At 39.4% G+C, this 19,616-nt stretch overlaps 1 protein-coding gene across 1 annotated transcript in view; it reads right to left on the bottom strand.

Annotated features, from left to right (window-relative positions):
- MORC3 (MORC family CW-type zinc finger 3) overlaps positions 1 to 19,616 on the bottom strand; it is a 44,665-nt gene that overhangs the window by 14,480 nt on the left and 10,569 nt on the right. The window contains exons 2-13 of the mRNA XM_018052757.1: positions 15,311 to 15,383; positions 12,644 to 12,776; positions 11,532 to 11,746; positions 10,848 to 10,995; positions 9,263 to 9,410; positions 7,088 to 7,216; positions 6,761 to 6,883; positions 3,579 to 3,676; positions 1,850 to 1,954; positions 1,168 to 1,290; positions 986 to 1,060; positions 61 to 106 (exon numbers count right to left, since the gene is read on the bottom strand). Of these exons, the coding sequence (XP_017908246.1) occupies positions 61 to 106; positions 986 to 1,060; positions 1,168 to 1,290; positions 1,850 to 1,954; positions 3,579 to 3,676; positions 6,761 to 6,883; positions 7,088 to 7,216; positions 9,263 to 9,410; positions 10,848 to 10,995; positions 11,532 to 11,746; positions 12,644 to 12,776; positions 15,311 to 15,383 (1,416 nt within the window). The remainder of the gene's footprint in view (positions 1 to 60; positions 107 to 985; positions 1,061 to 1,167; positions 1,291 to 1,849; positions 1,955 to 3,578; positions 3,677 to 6,760; positions 6,884 to 7,087; positions 7,217 to 9,262; positions 9,411 to 10,847; positions 10,996 to 11,531; positions 11,747 to 12,643; positions 12,777 to 15,310; positions 15,384 to 19,616) is intronic.

The raw sequence follows: 19,616 nt of genomic DNA, 5'->3' as shown, positions 1-19,616 counted from the left end.
AGTACTAAGTTAATCACCACCCAATCCAGGACACAGCTGTAATTCGGAAGGCCTCATTACCCGAGGGACTGTTTCCGGTTGTCTGATCCTGAACTTTTCCCTGTCTCTTAAAAAAAAAAAGAGAGAGAGAGAGAAAATAAAAAGAAAAATGAACAATTTTAAATTTATTTCATTTTTCAATTGTTTTCCAACGACATACTTGCCACTTCACTGCTAAGTCACTTAGACAGGTAGGTACACTGACCTCTGCTTCAGTGTCATTATAATCAGTGTTAAGCCCTAGGCAGGGAGGTGCTTTCTACCTCTTATCTCAGTAACACCCTCATGTCTGCCAATCTTGCTTCAAACTTTATCTTCAAGAATAATGCACTATAAATCTTCATGAACTTGACCTTCCATGAGCAGTACGTAAGCCTAATGTTCCCCGTGGCTCACTGCTGTTCCCAGCTTCCCTCTCTACCTCTATTCTCCATTAGGCCCATTCACATTATTTACTCTGGTTAAGCTGAACAAACCATTGTTCTCCACCCAACAAATTCCACTGCTCTCCACCCAACAAACTCCACCCATCAGGAATTTTCCTGATCCATGTCCCCAACCAAAGGAATTTATCCTTATGGGCTTCTCACAGGACAGAGTCAGGCCTTTTACAGGAGTTGTCAACTTCACACTGGTAACGCACACACGTTTCACTTTCTCTGTTAAAAGGGCAGTACTCACTTCTGATTCATTGGTGTTTTAGCCCCAAAAGACAAAACTATACCGCATATGCAAAGTATCTTGTAGACAGGACAGCCATAACCAGCAGGTATGCACAGCATAAACTTAAAAAGCACTTGATGGTATACAGCAGACACTCCACATCTTGGACTCATCTCTTGTGGCTATACCGCTGTCTCTCAGAGACGCACTGACTGATGCTGCAGGCAAAGCACTGCGGACGGTCTGGGTTTTATCCTCCCACACACGTTAACACAACACTCACTTCTTTTTATAGGTTTTCTCATAAGTGGGATGCACCACATCTTCATCTTCAGGTTCTTCTGGAACGTCACAATTTCTAGTCAGAAAAACCACACGGGAATAACACGTCACCAGCGCCTATTCATACATCTTGAACAGTACTTTCTGCCTTTCCAAAAAAGGGTGCTACCAACTATATGGTACCTGAACTGTGGGTCAGGGTTATTGGAGCAATACCATTTTTCTGGAAGTTGATCTATCCCATCTGGTAATTTTCGCCACTTTAGACAGGAATCACATTGAACCCATGTCTGATCAGGACGTTTCCTGTAACAAAATAACAACTCAATATTAACATGGAAATACCGACCTAAGGACTTCATTGGACTTTCTCCCACAAAATTCTCCTATTAATTTTGTCCCTGAAAATTCCATAACTACTTTGGTGGACAATTAGTTTTTAAAAACAATTCTGGCTACTATTGAAGTGACAGACTAATTTAAACAAAGTGATTTAAATCTCTTGTTTATAGCACATTATTAATTTTTTCTGTAGTAAGAACTCAAAAACCTAAGAAAATACTACAAACAACTTGCTCTGAAATTTATATTAAGTTAGCATCTGTAGTGTCAAATCCAATATACTTCTTAGCACAATAACAACTCAAGTACAGAAAATAGGCAAGTTATGTTATTGCAATTTAAGCAATTTTTATAGCTGTATTACATTTTACCCTCTACTATAGCATCTCTCTCGGAGAAGGCAATGGCAACCCACTCCAGTACTCTTGCCTGGAAAATCCCATGGACAGAGGAGCCTGGTAGGAGCCAGCCTTCCAATACCACATCCTGATATTAAAGTCAATTATTTTTTAAATGTACTTACTGAATATCTTCAACTGGCAAGTTCAGAGGATATTCTGCATGTTTTTTCACTTTCATTTCATTCCAGTAATCATTCAGCTTATCTCCTAGTGCTGATATTGTTAGCCTCAAAAAGAAGTAAATTATAAAATCAGTTCAAGAAAAAAAAAAAGATAAATATTAAATCTCTGTCAAACACAAGGAAAGCAGAAGCAACCTAGTATTTATTATGTGAACACTAGGGGGTGGGGCGGAGAAGGCAATGGCAACCGACTCCAGTACTCTTGCCTGGAAAATCCCATGGACAGAGGAGCCTAGTAGGCTGCAGTCCATGGGATCGCTAAGAGTCGGACACGACTGAGTGACTTCACTTTCACTTTTCATTTTCATGCATTGGAGAAGGAAATGGCAACCCACTCCAGTGTTCTTGCCTGGAGAATCCCAGGGACGGGGGAGCCTGGTGGGCTGCCATTTCTGGGGTCACACAGAGTTGGACACGACTGAAGTGACTTAGCAGTAGCAGCAGGGGGTGGGGAGGGCAGGGTGGAGGGTTCTCCAAAACGTTAAGTAAGAACACTCAGAGTCATGGCAATCTTCTCTAAGTATCTTTAAAAGGTCATAGAACAGAGCCAGGGTCACCAGGAATAAGACAGAATATACTAGTACTTCAGGTCCTCTGCTGAGAAAGTATGCTGCCAACCAACCCACCAACTACTTTCTGAATCTCAACCCGGCAGCCCTTCCAGAGGAGCTCCAGCTGTGCTCTCTCGCCACACTCTTCCCTCCAGCAGCAGAGACTGTTCCAGCCTACGCACAGCCCTGGGCAGAGACAGGTTTCCTCTAAGGACAGCTCCGCCCTACATCCGCTGCTGACAGCAGGCCATGTCTACAGATGAAGACTGATCGGGCCTCTTGGCAAGCTCCCGCCATGGCAGGTAGTGTGTTCTTAAGTCAGTCACAACCTCTACCGGGATCTGAACCTCTGACTTCCGGGACTAGGAACCCTCCCCGAGTTCCTTTACTGTCTACTCTTTTTCAACCCAGAGGTAACAGTTGTTGTTTTTGCTCCTGACAGTTCTGGATAAGCCACTGTCCTTTTTAACCCTTTGAGCAATCACCTTCTACTACTGTGGTTAACAGCTCCTTATATTTTGTTTAAATAACAGAGGTAGCTATAGTCTCAGGACTGCACTCTGAATGATATAGTTATGATTTTCTCTATCATGTGTTTTCTAATTTGCTGATTCTGCTATTATTCCTTTCCTTCCACTTTATTTGTTCTTTATTTATAAGAAGTTTGCATTCTATTCTGTAATATATGCTCACTAGGACAGCTGTTGGTACTTCCTAAATTTACAAGTAAAATTGATGATCATATTTATTTTATGGCTTCTAATCATTCTTAGAAGATAGGAGTATTTCTATCTAAAGTACAGAGGACTAAAGTTTCTTTAAGTTCCCATCCAAGATGGAAATTTCTAGATTTTATATTTCACAAAAAAATGTTACCAAGCATGAAATTCCTCTAATACAAATCTCAGAAATATTTCATTAGTAAAGACAGAGGAGAATATATTTCTATTTGTGATGGAGTAGAATATAATTCCTAGGGTGGAAAAAAATGATTACATGTGTTTTCTAGGTAAGCCTCCCACAAAAGAGAAACAAATTCAGCTTAGAAAAACTTGAGGAAGTATTTCCAAAATAAATTGTAAAAAGTCAGTCATCAATCATTTTAATAGGTAACATACCTATATTCGTTAGTGTAATCGAAATCTTGTTTATTATGAGTTGGTTTTAGGAAATAGCAGTCTATAATCCCCACTACTCCAACACCCATGTTGTTTGCCTGAAAAACAAAATGAAATTGGCATTTTAAACATTAGATATGATACTCCTGCACTGCAGGCGGATTCTTTACCAGCTGAGCCACAAGGGAAGCCCTTCATGATGCTCAAAACAATTATTCCTTCACCAAAATTTAAGAACTTTATGAAACATTTTCCTATATTTTATCTCATGATTCTTATGACATTTAGATTGAGTAACAGTATCTGGAATCTAACTTACTTCTGGGGGAGATAATTCATAAAAATATAATAGCATTCCTCCAAAACCACTTCCACTTTCAAGCATTCACTTAAGACAAGTATAATCACTCCCTGTTTTATACAAGGGAAAAAAATCCTCTCTACTGGGATGCAATATCTTAGCAGGTAGAAACCACAACTCACTCCTTCCTATATCAGGGCCTAGCAAAGGCTCTGGCACATTAATATTCCACAAGTTTGCTAGACAGAAATTAAAGTCATTTATCCAAAGTTATATATTCAGTTGCTAATTGTGATGAAATAAAAACTTTAAATTCAACTGACCTAATTTATTTTTAAACCTGCTAGCTAAAATACTGAACTCAACATATCTGAATCATATTCTGATTATCTACATATGATCAACACGTATATTTTGTTCATAATTGTAGCTGAGTCTAAGTACAATGATAAAAAGTGAAATACTGACATATAAAATGAAAATTTTCATAGATACAGCTATAGATAAAACCATAAAAACCTAATCTCAATGTGACTCTACTAAAAGCCATCAGTGCTTTCTCATTTCATACAAGTTGTAAATCACAGCACCCTTCACTTGTAGTTCTTTTCATGTTCTTTCTGGCCTTACCTTCCTCTTCCCCCATTATTGCATTCCCAATTACCATCTGGTCCAAAGTGAAGTGAAAGTCATTCAGTTGTCTCTCACTCTTTGCAACCCCATGGATTATACAGTCTATGGAATTCTCCAGGCCAGAATACTGGAGTGGGTAGCCGTTCCCTTCTCCAGGGGATCTTTCTAACCCAGGGATTGAAACCAGGCCTCCCGCATTGCAGGAGATTCTTCAACATTGTTGGGCAGATTCTTTAACTGCTGAACCACCAGGGAAGCCCATCTGGTCCAAATAATCCCTTCAAGATTGCCATTCTCTCAGAAGCCTCTTTCTTTTCCTTTGCAGACCTTCTTTTCTGGGCCTAGAAAACTCTTGTTAGACTTTCCAAAACAGTAAATTAACTCAGTCTCCTCTCAATCACCACTTTCTCCAAGAAGCCCATTCTGATGCTTCAAGTCAAAGTGAAAGTTGTTCAGTCATGTCCAACTCTTTGCGACCCTATGGACTATACAGTCTATGGAATTCTCCAAGCCAGAATACTGGAGTGGATAGCCTATCCCTTCTCCAACGGATGTTCCTCATCCAGGAATCGAACTGGGGTCTCCTGCACTGCAGGCGGATTCTTTACCAACTGAGCTATCAGGGAAGCCTGATGCTCCAAGGAGATACCATATTCCCCTCAGCAAAAAGAGCTCTGGGGGCATGTGTATCTTTTCCTCTTTTTCTGCTGACATCTAGCATGGCAAATCATACCAAATACTTAATAAATTGTTTACTGAATCCAAATACTAGAACCAGTTCATCTTCTGGTACAGAAAAACATTAAAAGTTGGCTGTAAAAGCTTATTTTTTTATGAGTTCAAACTTAACCAAAAATAACACAAATTTAGCTGGGTTGGAAAAATGAGCTACACATCTTACTTACATCAAATTGATTAAAAGAAAAAAAAATGTGTATTTTGTAGCAGACACTATTGGTTCTTTTGAATCCCAATTTGAGAAACTGAAGTATAGCTGATTTATAATACTATGCTAGTTGCAGGTGTATGACACATCCAATATTTTTAATTATACTCCATTTAAAGTTATTATTAAATACTGGCTACATTTCCTCTGCTGTACAATACAGCCTTATAGCTTATTTTATACATAGTAGTCTGTACCTCTTAATCCCCTGCCCCATCTCTCCCTGCCACCCTGTCCCCACTGGTAATCACTAGTGTCTTCTCAATATTTGAGTCTATTTCTGTTTTATTACATTTATTGAGTTGTTTATTTTTTTGATTCCACACGTAAGTGATAATATACAGTCTTTTGTCTTTTTCTAATATATTTCACTAAGCATAATACTCTTCAGGTCCATCTACACTGTTGCAAAGAATTCAGAGTAAAATAAAATGAACAGAAAATGAAAATCATGGAACTTGAAAACAAAATATGCCTAGACTTAAAATCTTTTTAACAAAGCTTAATTTTAGAATTTAACACTAAATTCTTAACACACACATCAAAAAAACATTTCTGTGGAAACAAGTAAAAGATAAACAGACTAACACAGTAGGCAATGTTCATCATCCTAAACTGAACTCTACAAAAATGAAAGTGGTTTAGAAGGAAAATTCTAACATATTTAGGAACTAATCCAGAAAAGTAAATCACCTATCAGATACTACTTTTTAGGCTACTGCAGCAACAGTGAATTAAAACCAATCAATTTTATTCTCACATAAAATAATCCAGGATCCTTATCCAAGTGTAGCGACAGGATCCGCATCTGTACCTGAGAGCCACACTCATCTTTAGGTCTAAGGCAAGCTATGTATGGGCCCCAGTTCCTCATCTGTAAAACACAGAAAATGCTCTGTCCTCCTTGTAAGATTATTCAAGACCAAATGAGAAAATAATACATGAGTGCTCTACGGTCAAGCCCCATAATGCTGTTAAAAACACTGATATTAGAAGTTGAGGCAAAGGCAGGGGGCTTCCATGGTGGTCCAGCAGCTAAGACTCTGTACTCTCAATGCATGGGGCCTGGGTCTGATCACTGTTCAGGGACCTGGATCCCACATGCCGCAACTAAAGATCCTATATGCCACAATGAAGAAATCCCACACCCCAAAACTAAGAAACGGTGCAGCCAAATAAATACATATTTTAAGACAAATAAATAAACGTCATTAGGTAAAAAGCACATTATTTCACGTTTGACCTGTAACATGTTATCCTAACTTTTACAAAAGATTCAGACATTTTCAGATATAAGCTTACCTTTAACTGACATCCAACTTTTTCATAAGCTTTGATGAGTCTGTTTCTGTGATACATCATTATTCCATAATGATCTTTATTTCTGCAATTGAATCCAAAAGTAATTCTCACAGTTTTATTAGTCTTAAATGTTAAGGAAAATTCTGAACACACTATCTCACTTCCCTTAATTCATCCTATTTCATTGAGTTCAACGGTGCATAAAAAAGGGCAAAGTTGGACAGGATTAGAATCTGTTTTCAGGATAAAAAGAGAAATGAGCAAGGGAAATACACTTGATATCTCTCTCTATATATATACACAGCATCTTAAGAAAGTAAAGGATACTAAAAACTTGGGTCGATATATATCACGTTCAATGTAGGCAAGGCTCTTCGAAACTAGCTGGGTCTTTACTTTCTGTCCACGCAAGATGATCTGCATTCGTGGCTTTAGATATAATATACTGCAGTAAGCCTGCAAAGACACACAACAACTGACTGTCGTTTCCGAATAATTACCAATGGATCTGTTCAACATTACTTAATGTGTTTTTAAAAAGAAAGCTACCGCAGTGCTTTGACAATAAAATACGACAGACTAAAAGGTGCTTTAGTTAGTATTTGATTACTGTATTAAAAACAAGCTCAATATACTGGAGCCAGTAAAAAGGGTTTGCAGAAAACAATCAACTGACCCACATAGATGTTGATAAGTTACGTGGAAACAAGTTTAAAAAGGGCATGTATGGTATAATCTCATTTTAATAGATGACCAGTGCAAGTTCAATGCATGAAGCAGGGCACTCAAAGTCAGTGCTCTGGGACAACCCAGAGAGAGGCGGTAGGCAGGGACGGGGCAGGGGGGACGGCGGGGGGGGGGGGGGGGGAGGGGGGAATACATGTGCACCCGTGGCTGATTCATGTTGATATATGGCAAAAACCAATTAAAATAAATAAATAAAATTTAAAAAATGCCTATATAGACAAAAAAGGACCTATAGTTTCTGACTCTGCTGTCAAAAACATATATTGTTATTATAATTTTAAAGCATCGATAAATTTTACTTGTGCAGAAATAAGCAAAAATCTAATATAAAAAAAGGGGACTATTGTTAAGTTTGAAAATAAAAAAAATGCAGCAATATTTAACAGGAGTGGACAGACAACACCTTTTCCATATGGAACTGTAACAATCAGCAGTCATCCAAATGTGCTTTCAATTCTTTTTTATTTTTTAGTACCCTGACCAGGGACTGAACCTGAACAATCACAGTTTGAAAGCGCCGAGTCCTAACCACTGCACTGCGAGGGTAAATGTGTTTTCAATTCTTACTGCATCAAAGCTTAGATACTTGAGAATCATAACCAAACTTAGCATCCTAATACATGTTAGAATATGATCTCTTGTGCCTGCCTGCAAGCTCTCAGAAATCTCTAAAGGAAATGAATTGAACAACTCAATGAGGATATAGTAATATGAAAAATTCAATACAAAACTAAAATTTGAACATTTCTCTCACTTTTTTCCTCCTGACTCCTGATTTCAAAAGTAGTGTTTTGTCACTTATAAAATAAATGTATTACTGATATTTTGAAACATTTTACTTTGCAGTATACTAAAACTATTCCATCTGCTCTGGCTATCTCTGGGTATTCTTGAGCAAGACTTTCTTAACCACTAAGATATACTTCCCTATCACACTGGGGTATGGCAAGAAATAGGAACATCTGCCATTGTAATTGCTGGAATCTCAGAACAAGTTACATAGTAAAGCTGTCAACGTTATCCTTAGCTTGGGGTGTGAGATCATTTTATTGCAAAAAAAGGGAACGGGGCAAGTCCCTGCAGGTCCGGTAGTTAGGACCCTGCACTTCCACTGCAGGGAGCGAGGAAGGCCTGTGGCTCCTGGCTGGGGAACTAAGATCTGACACACCAGGATGTGGCTGACCAAAAGGAAAAAAAGGGGGTGCGGGGTGCGGAGTCAGTACTGCATGTCTCACAGTGACTAAGAAACAGCAGTATTATCATATCAACATTGTTATATTGAGACATTAATTCTTTCAATCTTAAAAGCATATTCCACTTTAAGGTCAAATCTGAGAGATATTTACCACAAAATTATATTAAGGTGCATTTTCTGTAGGCTATATGTAAAATGGCTTTAGAGTACCAATCAATGCATGTATTCTAGAAAATTTTTATTTTTTAAAAAGACAGTTTGGTATTTTGATTGAATTAACCAATATGGTCACCAGGGCATCTTGATTCAAGTAGTCCCAATCCAAATAATTAATCACACAGTAAAAGAACTTTTACAACCACTACAGACCTGATGACTTTGCAATTTAAAAACTTTTCTAAGAAAATAAAACAGCCAGTGAGCATGACAAATTTAATACACTGTTTTATGTCTGAGACACTTTCATTTAGAGATTTCTGGCAGCATTTATAACACAAGTGGATAATGTAATTTCCATCATTTGCTAGTTTTCTCACTCCCACAGAGAGCAGAATACGCACCCTCAGGGAATAGTCACTCTCAGGGGCAATTTGGTCCATTCTTTCTTGCTTCTTGTACCCTTTCTTCCCTGCTGTCTCATCTAAATCTTCTGGAATTCTGATGTCATATTTATCCTTATCAAAATCAAACTCTGTTGCACTTTTGTAGCTGTAAAAAATTGTTTTAAAGAGCTAAATATTAACTTCACCGTAAGAGAAGCAAGGAAGTAACCTTTAGTTAACAAAATAAAGCACAAACAAATACATGGTAAGAGTCAAGATCTGAGGAGTTGGAGGCAGGAAGGAAGACAAGGAATCCAGGAAGGTGCAGAAACTGTATTTACTCACATATTACCAGTGGGAAGGTCAAATGAGAGCGCCACATTCTGATAGCATCTTAAAAAACTAACCTAGCAACTGCCATATGATCCAGCAATTACACTCCTGGGCATTCATCCAATAAAATGACGACCATATTCCCACAAAAACCTCTCTGCACTTATTTCACAGCTTTATTTGTAGTAACTGAAAATTGTAAACAACTAGATTGGTAAACACACTGTGGTCCATGCATACCATGCAATATTAAAAAATGAAGCAAGCAGAAACACACAAGAACCTGTATCAATCTTCAGAAAATTAAGCTGAATGAAAAAAGCCAATCCCAAAAGGTTTCACACTATATGATTCCAGTTATATAATAATATTCTTTAACATGACAAAGACATAGAAATGGAAAAACATGTTAGCAGTTGCCAGGGATTAAGGAAGGAGTGGGTGTGGATATAAAAGGGATCTTGAGCTGATGAAAATGTCCTTACTGTATCAATGTCAGTATTAACAGTACTATCTTAGTACAGTGTTCCAAGATGTTACCACTGGGGGGAACCTGGGGAAGGAGTACCTGAGATTTCTTACAACTACACAGGAGTCTGCAAGTACCTCAAAATTGAGTTAAAAAAAAATGGGGGTGAGGATGGGAGGGGCAGGGAAGAAAGGAAGAGAAAAGAAGAAGGGAATGCAAGAGGTCAGAAAAGTGCAAGAATGAAAGGACTTTAAGATTATCACTCTTTCAGCTTAACTCCTATGGTTCAACAGATCAATTAGATCTCTCAATATTATATACTCACCCTAAAGTTCATAGCTTCATTTGGAAAGGATTTTATCCTCAGAAAGATTTAGCAACACAGAAGTCTCATCTATGTTACTTTTCTCAACAGATGCTGAATCATGCTTAGCTTTATGTAATGAACCAAAAGGATTTTTCTAACTTTACCAAGTTGGGATTTGTTGGCTGGGCTTTATCTTGCTGTGTCTTTTTTTTTGAGGAGTGGGATGGTATAACCAAGAGCAAAAAAACAGTGCTATGTAGATAGAGTGGCAGAGCCAGGAAATTTATTTATAATAATATGAAATCATCTCAAATTGAAGCCAAAGAAGCCTCAAGGAAACACTCTTGGGAAAAGGTAAATCATTAAATATGCCATAAAATGAGGGCCTCCCAATACATTTCTACTCGGTGTAACAATGGATGAACATAATGAAATTACTCCATGCACTTTACTTCCCAAATGGTTAACCAGCTGAGGGTTACCGTTTCATTTACCTTCTGAGATTCCAAATGATGATCCTGGTTCCCTTCTTGCCTAGGATAGCATCAAGTTCTGCCAGTAACTGCTGTTCCTTAGAAAATAGAGAATGTTCCAGAATTGCAGCAAGGCTCGCTTTTGATTCTGTTGAATTTAATACCTGTCGTATATCCTAAGTTAAAGACTTAGACCAATAACATTTTTCAATTATAATATGGAAATCAACTCAAACTGAAAAACTACTAAATTATCCTCTAAATTTTAAAATCACAGTGTGATTTCAAATGTACAACAAGAAGTATGAACAAGTATATTATGACTCCTAACGAATTTAATGATTTCAAATATTTGAATGTTTATACAGAAGACATTTTCCTAAAGACATCTTGTTTTCCATGGTTGTTGGTGAAAATTTCAAGCTAGACCGTAAGTCTTACTGACCACAAAAAGACTGAAATAAAAAGGTGAGCTCTGGGAAGCTTAATAAAAATGCAATCACCTTATGTTGAGTATTTCCATGGCACAATTCCAACAGAGACCAGAGAGGGACAAACATTTAGCCCAGATGCAGAGTAGAAGCAGTGAATAGGAACAAGAGCTAGAATGGAAGGTATGATTTAAAAACAAGAACCAGAGGAGGCCAAAAGGATGGAATGGTCCAGACCACTTCCTCAGTTTCCATTTCAAAATCAAAAGGATATGTTCTTTGTTGAATGCCACGATTGGGACAACAACATGTTCTGCTTTTATGACTTCCAAGTACGTCTGAGACAAGAAACCCACGCTCATGCTTTCTCCATTTTTGGTAAAAACCATTGCATCTTTACCCAAACGCATAGATCCTGACTTGAAGCCATTTCCATACAATCCAACTGGGACATGATCATTCATGGTGACTTTCTCACTGAAGCCAAAGCTAAGAAGAAAAAAGTATAAACTTCATTTATTTTAATTCAAACACTGTTAATATCAAGTAAAATGCCTAAGTTTGAATATTGGCCCTATCCTTCCTTGCTGGAAGATCTGTACTGATGTGTTTCCCCATCTCTTAAGTGAAGGAAGCCAAATCCACACTATAGGGATGTAAGGACTGTTGCTGTTTTTAGTCGCTCAGTCGTGTCCGACTCTTTGTGATCCCATTGACTATAGCCCACCAGGCTCCTCTGTCCATGGGATTTCCCAGGCAAGGATACTCGAGTGGTTGCCATACACACACTAAAACAGGAGCTCATTGCCTGGCACATCCTAGCTGAATGGATGAACTAATTGAGGCTTCTGGGACCTTGAGATTTCACCTCTTCCTCCTGCTGGGGAGAACCTGCCTTTTTTGGCTGGAGGACAGCAAAAGCACCTCTGCTCCAAACCCTCCCTCTATCTCCATCCTATACTACGTATTTTAGCTTCCATGTCATCCTGTTCTTTGACCCTAGAGCCCAAGGCCTTACGGCTATGCCACTTCCTCATCCTTTGAATCACTTTAAATTTACCAGTTCCCATTCCCCAAAATGTTAGGTTTTATTGGATATGGTAGCTAAAACGATTTTTCTACTAAAGCACAAACAACAGAGGACAATGTGCTACAGCTCTAAAGGAATGGTGGGATCTTAGGTCAGGGGAGGGATGATGAGAATGGCCGGGATTGCCGAATAACCTGACAGCAGTGGAAACTGATAGAAGGCTCAGAGAACAGAGCACATTATGGGTACAACAGTTCATGTCTAACAAACAGGAACTACAGGCAATGAAAATGGCACATGAAACACTTCAACTAGGCAACAACAATGATTTTAAGGAGTGCGACCCTTTTACATACCTTAGCATTTTATGTAATTTGTCTGAAGTCATACCATTCCCATTATCAGTGAATGTCAGGCATATACAGTCATTTATTACTGTTTTGTCAATCCATATCTGTTTAGCATTCACATCAGGATCATAAGCATTATCTGGGAAATAAAAGTTAGAAAAATTTTGATTTTGGTTTTTAAAGAAGAGCAATCCATTGTGAACAACCCTTTATAACCAGCAACAGAATAATATATTTTAAGGAAAATTTAAAAGCTGAAATATTTCCGAACTCCTAAGATTTGATGACATGAAACTAACCTGTGCCATGCTATATATTGCTCACTGACTCTTAAAGAATTAACTCTATCTAAAGCCCTCCATCTGTTACATGAAGAATGGAGACAGGAACCCGCCACAAGTGTAAAGCCAAAAGAATCACTGCCATGAAGAGGTGATCAAGACAGGAAGGTCTCTGCCCGAAGAACTAGCCTAGCTATCATAAAGGAAACTGAGCTGAGTATCAACAGCACTTCAGGCTGACATGGAAAGTCCACACAGGATCACTCAATGAATGAGAAAGCAGTATGGCTAACGTACACACAGACGAGTTTACCTGCTGCATATTTCTTCAAATGTTAGCCCTTTTTAATCTAACATAAGCTTCTGACGACAGGTACATTTTTATCATCTTCGTGAAAGTGACAGTCGCCTAGTGGTGTTTACTCTGCAACACCATGAACTGTAGCCCACCAGGCTCCTTTGTACATGGAGTTCTCCAGGCAAGAATACTGGAGTGGGTAGCCATTCCCTTCTCCAGGGAATCTTCCCAACCCAGAGATCAAAGCCGGGTCTCCAGAACTGCAGGCCGGTTCTTTACCATCTGAGCCACCAGGGAAGCCATCTCTGTACACCTCATCATTTAACACCCTTGTCTAGCATACTTGTTTCTCTCAGAACAGTTATTAAGTATTAACGACTACAGCAAAGAAAAAGGAAAAAAAATTTCAACAGTAGCAGTAATAACATCAACTTATAAACTATCTAAAATCTATCTGAATATTTCTGACTGACTAAAAATACTTTTAAGGCATATCTTGAAGACTTTATTATAATGTAAAAAGTGGCTCTCAAACTCCTGTAAGCCTTCAATTAAAATAAAATAATCTTTCTCATCAACCACTTCAGCATTATTAAAAACAACACACTTAAAATGTGATACACCACAAAGAGCATAATGGCTTTCAGTTGCCCTAGCCCAAAACTAGACAAGTACTATGTATGAATGAACAGTCCCAGCTGAGTAGTTCCTCTGGGTTGCCATAAAAAGGAAAAAGACTGACCGTGAATAGCTGTAATGTTATCTCATTTATACTTCAGAGTTTACATCTCAACAGAACATGTTAGGGACTCTGGAAAATCTAACTACACCAAAGAAAAGAAGGAAGTGAAAGCCACTCAGTCATGTTTGACTCTTTGTGACCCCATGGCCTATGAAGTCGATGGAATTCTCCAGGCCAGAATACTAGAGTGGATAGCCTTTCCCTTCTCTAGGGGATTTTCCCAACTCAGGGATTAAACCCAGATCTCCCATATTGCGGGCAGGTTCTTTACCAGTTGAGCCACAAGGGAAGCCCAAGAATTCTGGAGTGGGTAGCGTATCCCTTCTCCAGAGGATCTTCCCGACCCAGGAATCGAACCTGGGTCTCCTGCATTGCAGGCGGATTCTTTACCAACTGAACTATCAGGAATAAATAAAAGAAGGGTTCTCAAATTTTCTTTCTTTCCTTATTCTTGGCGCATCCACTTTAGAACCATTCCTTGACAAATAATCTAAAGTGTATCTAAGAATTCCCCCAAAATATAGTTTTCCTTTATTATCTGTTTCACAAACACGTTTAAATCAAACAATTCATGTGTATGAATTTTACCAAAGAAAAACCATAATGCAAATCCGATCACGACCTTGCCTCTTTTCTCATGTTCACTAAAACACTTTTAGGACTTCCCTGGAGGTCCAGTGGTTAAGAATCTGCCTTGCAATGCAAGGGACACTGGTTCGCTCCCTGGTCGAGGAAGACCCCACATGCCTCAGAGCAGCCAAGCCAGCAGACCGCAACTACCGAGCCGACAGCCCGAGAGCTGCAACTGCGGAGGCCCGTGCACCGAGTGCCCGTGCTCTGCAACGGGAGAAGCCCGCACACCGCAAGGAAGAGCAGCCCCTGCCCGCCGCCTCTAGACAAAGCCTCCATGCAGCAGCAAAGACCCACCACAGCCAAATACATATACACATGTATATAAAACCTCCTAATTACTAACAGCAGAAAAATACTAGAAATAATTTCCAACTTTAAAATAAACATAATTCTCATTTTTCGGCAACAGACCTATTTCTTTTATGATGAGACTAAAAATATTTTCAACATAAATGCTTCAGGAACTCTGCAAATTAAAATACTTTGCTCTGAACAGTAGCATAGGGAAATACTTAAAACAATAGTATACAGGGAAAGCTGGGCAATGACCGATCAGAGTCTAGTTTGAATGGTTGTGATGCTAGGTAACCTATACTAATGTTATCACTAACACATTTGGTTTTTTTGAAAAGCACGTCTTCATGTTATTTTTCAATAAAAAACTTTCTAGAACTTCAACTGCCAGCAACAGATTATATATGAAACATCAATTTACTTACCTATTAATTCAGCAACTGCACTAAATGGCCAAGTGTGACTTGTAGAATTTGTATGTAAAAACTTCGGGCAAAGCTGAAACAAATCAATGATTCATGTAAATTAATTAAGGTCTCACTTTTGCAAATAGAAGCCAAAATAATCTTCCGTCACAGTATTAACACCAAGATCAAGCAAAAAGGACTTAACTGCTTGTGCCAGGAGATACCTGGAAGATAAACCCATATTAGATTCCTGGAAAATGAGGCTGAAAATCAGCCAGTTTCTCATTAAGATGGGCGGCAAACCTCTTTGCGCCCACCAATCCAGAGTCATATCAGAAAGGGCCCAATGCCAAGATGCTCCACCCTGCTGGAGCTGCCTCAAAACTGACAGCATTAGTTGCTCAGGTGTGCCCCATCTCTGAGATCCCGTGGGCCCACCAGGCTCCTCTGTCTATGGGATTCTCCAGGCAAGAATACTGGAGTAGACTGCCATGTCCTCCTCCAGGGAATCTTCCAGATCCAGGGATCGAACCTGCATTTCTAACGTCTCTTGCATTGACAGGTGGGTTCTTTACCACTAGAGCCACCTCAAAATTACCATGAGATAAAACTAAGACTTTGTCAAAGGGATGTTTTCGCCTTTTGTGCATTAGGCTTAATAAACATATCTAAAGTCCTCAAACAATGCCAAGTAACAGCTCAAATGCAACAAACCTCCTTGACTTCCAGAGATTTTGTCTGATTCATCGTAATAAAGGATGGAAGAGTATGTTAATCATACAGGGCACTCTCTTAATCCTGAGTAATGCAGATATCAAATGTGTAAAAATGGTTCAAAAAGGCTGAGGCTTGGATATTTCAATATGCAGAGAATTTTCATGAAATGAGGACTTTTCTGTGTTCATTTTGAACAGATTATCTCATATTTAAGGAAGAAAAAAGAGGCAATTTAAGTGTTTCATGTAAAGAGCCTAGAGATATGACTATAACCAAACATTTGCAAGATGTCAGAAAAAGCTCTGCTTCTCCTCTGTCCACCCTCAGTTTTAGACAATCCTCAAGCATGGTTACCATCAGGTTGAATTACACATGTGAGAAAAGCTATTCTGTACAAGAGTGGTTTGCAAACTGGAGTATATGGAATTCCGACTTTCTACAGCATATATCTATGTAATAACGGAGTATAAGGAATTCCAGAACTTTCTAAAGCAGAGTTTTTATAAAGAAAATCAACTTCCAGACCTTCATCTTCTACAAGAACCCTCCTGTCAATTAGTCCACCTGAGTCCTATCCTAGCCCCTCCTCTTGTGCAAGCATCACTTCTCCATTTATGAAAGAACACTCCTCAGCCAACCGAGATCCTGCTATGGGGGATGGTCTTGGGGTGTCGGCTACCAAAAGAGAGAATGACTGATCAACACCAGTACCCGTAGAAGAGTTTGTCTTTGTTCTCTATTTTATGAATTTGTTAGGTGTGACGTCTGGAGTTAGAAATTGGGTATTCTGCAGCAGATGCAGGTTTAATCCCTAGGTTGGGAGGATCCCTTGGAGTAGGAAATGGCAACAATTCCAGTATGCTTGCCTAGAAAATCCCGAGGACAGAGGAGCCCAGCAGGCTACAGTCCACAGGTTCACCCGGACACAACTGGGCACAAATGACACAGGGGTGAAGTCTGGAGTTAGAAACTAGGTATTTAGGTCCCTGTTTAATACTTTTAGAATATCTGGCAGACTGTGTGCAGATTGTCAACTTTCATTTAATGACTTCATTCTATACACCACCTCCAAATGACATGGTACACAATGTTTCCTGGGTAAGAGTCCCAGGGGAACAAAGCAAAGAAAGCATCGGCGAGAAATGATGAACGCTAAATAGTGGCTTTCAGTGTATTTAAACACAAGCATTATGTATCAGTTCAGTTCAGTCGCTCAGTCGTATCCGACTCTTTGTGACCCCATGAATCGCAGCACGCCAGGCCTCCCTGTCCATCACCAACTCCCGGAGTTCACTCAGACTCACGTCCATCGCATCGGTGATGCCATCCAGCCATCTCATCCTCGGTCATCCCCTTCTCCTCCTGCCCCCAAGCCCTCCCAGCATCAGAGTCTTTTCCAATGAGTCAACTCTTCGCATGAGGTGGCCAAAGTACTGGAGTTTCAGCTTTAGCATCATTCCTTCCAAAGAAATCCCAGGGCTGATCTCCTTCAGAATGGACTGGTTGGATCTCCTTGTAGTCCAAAGGACTCTCAAGAGTCTTCTCCAACATCACAGTTCAAAAGCATCAATTCTTTGGTGCCCAGCCTTCTTCACAGTCCAACTCTCACATCCATACATGACCATAGGAAAAACCATAGCCTTGACTAGACGGACCCTAGTCGGCAAAGTAATGTCTCTGCTTTTCAATATGCTATCTAAGTTGGTCATAACTTTTCTTCCAAGGAGTAAATGTCTTTTAATTTCATGGCTGCAGTCACCATCTGCAGTGATTTTGGAGCACAAAAAAATAGTCTGACATTGTTTCCACTGTTTCCCCATCTATTTCCCATGAAGTGATGGGACCGGATGCCATTATCTTCGTTTCCTGAATGTTGAGCTTTAGACCAACTTTTTCACTCTCCACTTTCACTTTCATCAAGAGGCTTTTTAGTTCCTCTTCACTTTCTGCCATAAGGGTGGTGTCATCTGCATATCTGAGGTTATTGATATTTCTCCCGGCAATCTTGATTCCAGCTTGTGTTTCTTCCAGTCCAGCGTTTCTCATGATGTACTCTGCATATAAGTTAAATATTGCATAGGAACCTGGAATGTCAGGTCCATGAATCAAGGCAAATTGGAAGTGGTCAAACAAGAGATGGCAAGAGTGAACGTTGACATTCTAGGAATCAGCAAACTAAAATGGACTGGAATAGGTGAATTTAACTCAGATGACCATTATATCTACTACTGTGGGCAGGAATCCCTCAGAAGAAATGGAGTAGCCATCATGGTCAACAGAAGAGTCCGAAATGCAGTACTTGGATGCAATCTCAAAAACGACAGAATGATCTCTGTTCATCTCCAAGGCAAATCATTCAATATCACAGTTATCCAAGTCTATGCCCCAACCAGTAATGCTGAAGAAGCTGAAGTTGAACGGTTTTATGAAGACCTACAAGACCTTTTAGAACACCCAAAAAAGAAGCATTATGTATAGGTATTATTAATTCTCATCTCTAAAACAATTAGCTGGAAAGAAAAACTCCCTAGAACAGCCAACACACACACACACACACACACACACACACACACACACACACACCAGACAGACTATGGAGTATCTGATCACACACATACATACAGGTCATATACACTGATCACACACACACACACAGCCCTATAGAGTATCTTTAACTAGACGCATGATCCTGATCTCACACACACAGCCTCTGGAGTACCTTTAACTAGATGTGTTATCCTGATCCCAGGTAAGCAATTGAACCTTCTGTGCCTCAGGTTTTATCGTCTGTGAAAATGAGGATGATAATAACAGCAGCTTACCAAGATGTTAGAAGAATTAAATAATTTAATATTTGTAAATACTCAGAAGAACACCTGGGACATAATAAGCATTATAAGCGTGTGTTGTCTTTTTTTTTAAGGTAAGCATATCTTTAAAGTCCCAGGTGGCACAGTGGTAAAGAATCCCAATGCCAATGCAGGAGATGCAAGAGACATGGGCTCAATTCCTGGGTCAGGAAGATTCTCCTGGAGTAGGAAATGGCAACCCATTTCAGTACTCTTGCCTGGAAAATTCTTTGGAATGAGGAGCTTGGCGGGCTACAGTCCATGGGGTCGCAAAGAGTTGGACACGACTGAGCAACTATGAATGAACTATGAACATACCTTTAAAGGCACAACTGAGCTCACATATAAATAAAGAAAACACTCAAGGGCCTCAAGTCAAGAAGAAATTAAAAACAAAAATAAGATTTGAAAATAGGGATACCCTAGGGACTAGAGTGGGGTGCTTAACTGGAATATAAAGGTTTCCATTTTAATGGTGACTGTGGATTGGAAATGTGGCAGAGAAGCATGTACTTGAAGGTAGCTGCCCCCTCCTACCTCAATACAAAGGTGGGCAGGGGAAATATGCTCAATGAGAAGCTTGTCTGTTTCCATCTGCAGTCAAGGTTAAAAGAAAAAAGTGTACCATGAAGTTCTGTAAAGAGGCGCGTCTTTACTTGGGTTAAGTGTTTCAATTTAACCTGCAGAACCACTGTGGAGACACAGCCTCAACCGGACTGCACATGATTCTCTGGGGTCATTCAGTTCAGTTCAGTTGC

This window comes from Capra hircus, chromosome 1, assembly GCF_001704415.2.
Source record: "Capra hircus breed San Clemente chromosome 1, ASM170441v1, whole genome shotgun sequence".
Taxonomy (NCBI): domain Eukaryota; kingdom Metazoa; phylum Chordata; class Mammalia; order Artiodactyla; family Bovidae; genus Capra; species Capra hircus.
This window is presented reverse-complemented; position numbering and strand designations above follow the sequence as displayed.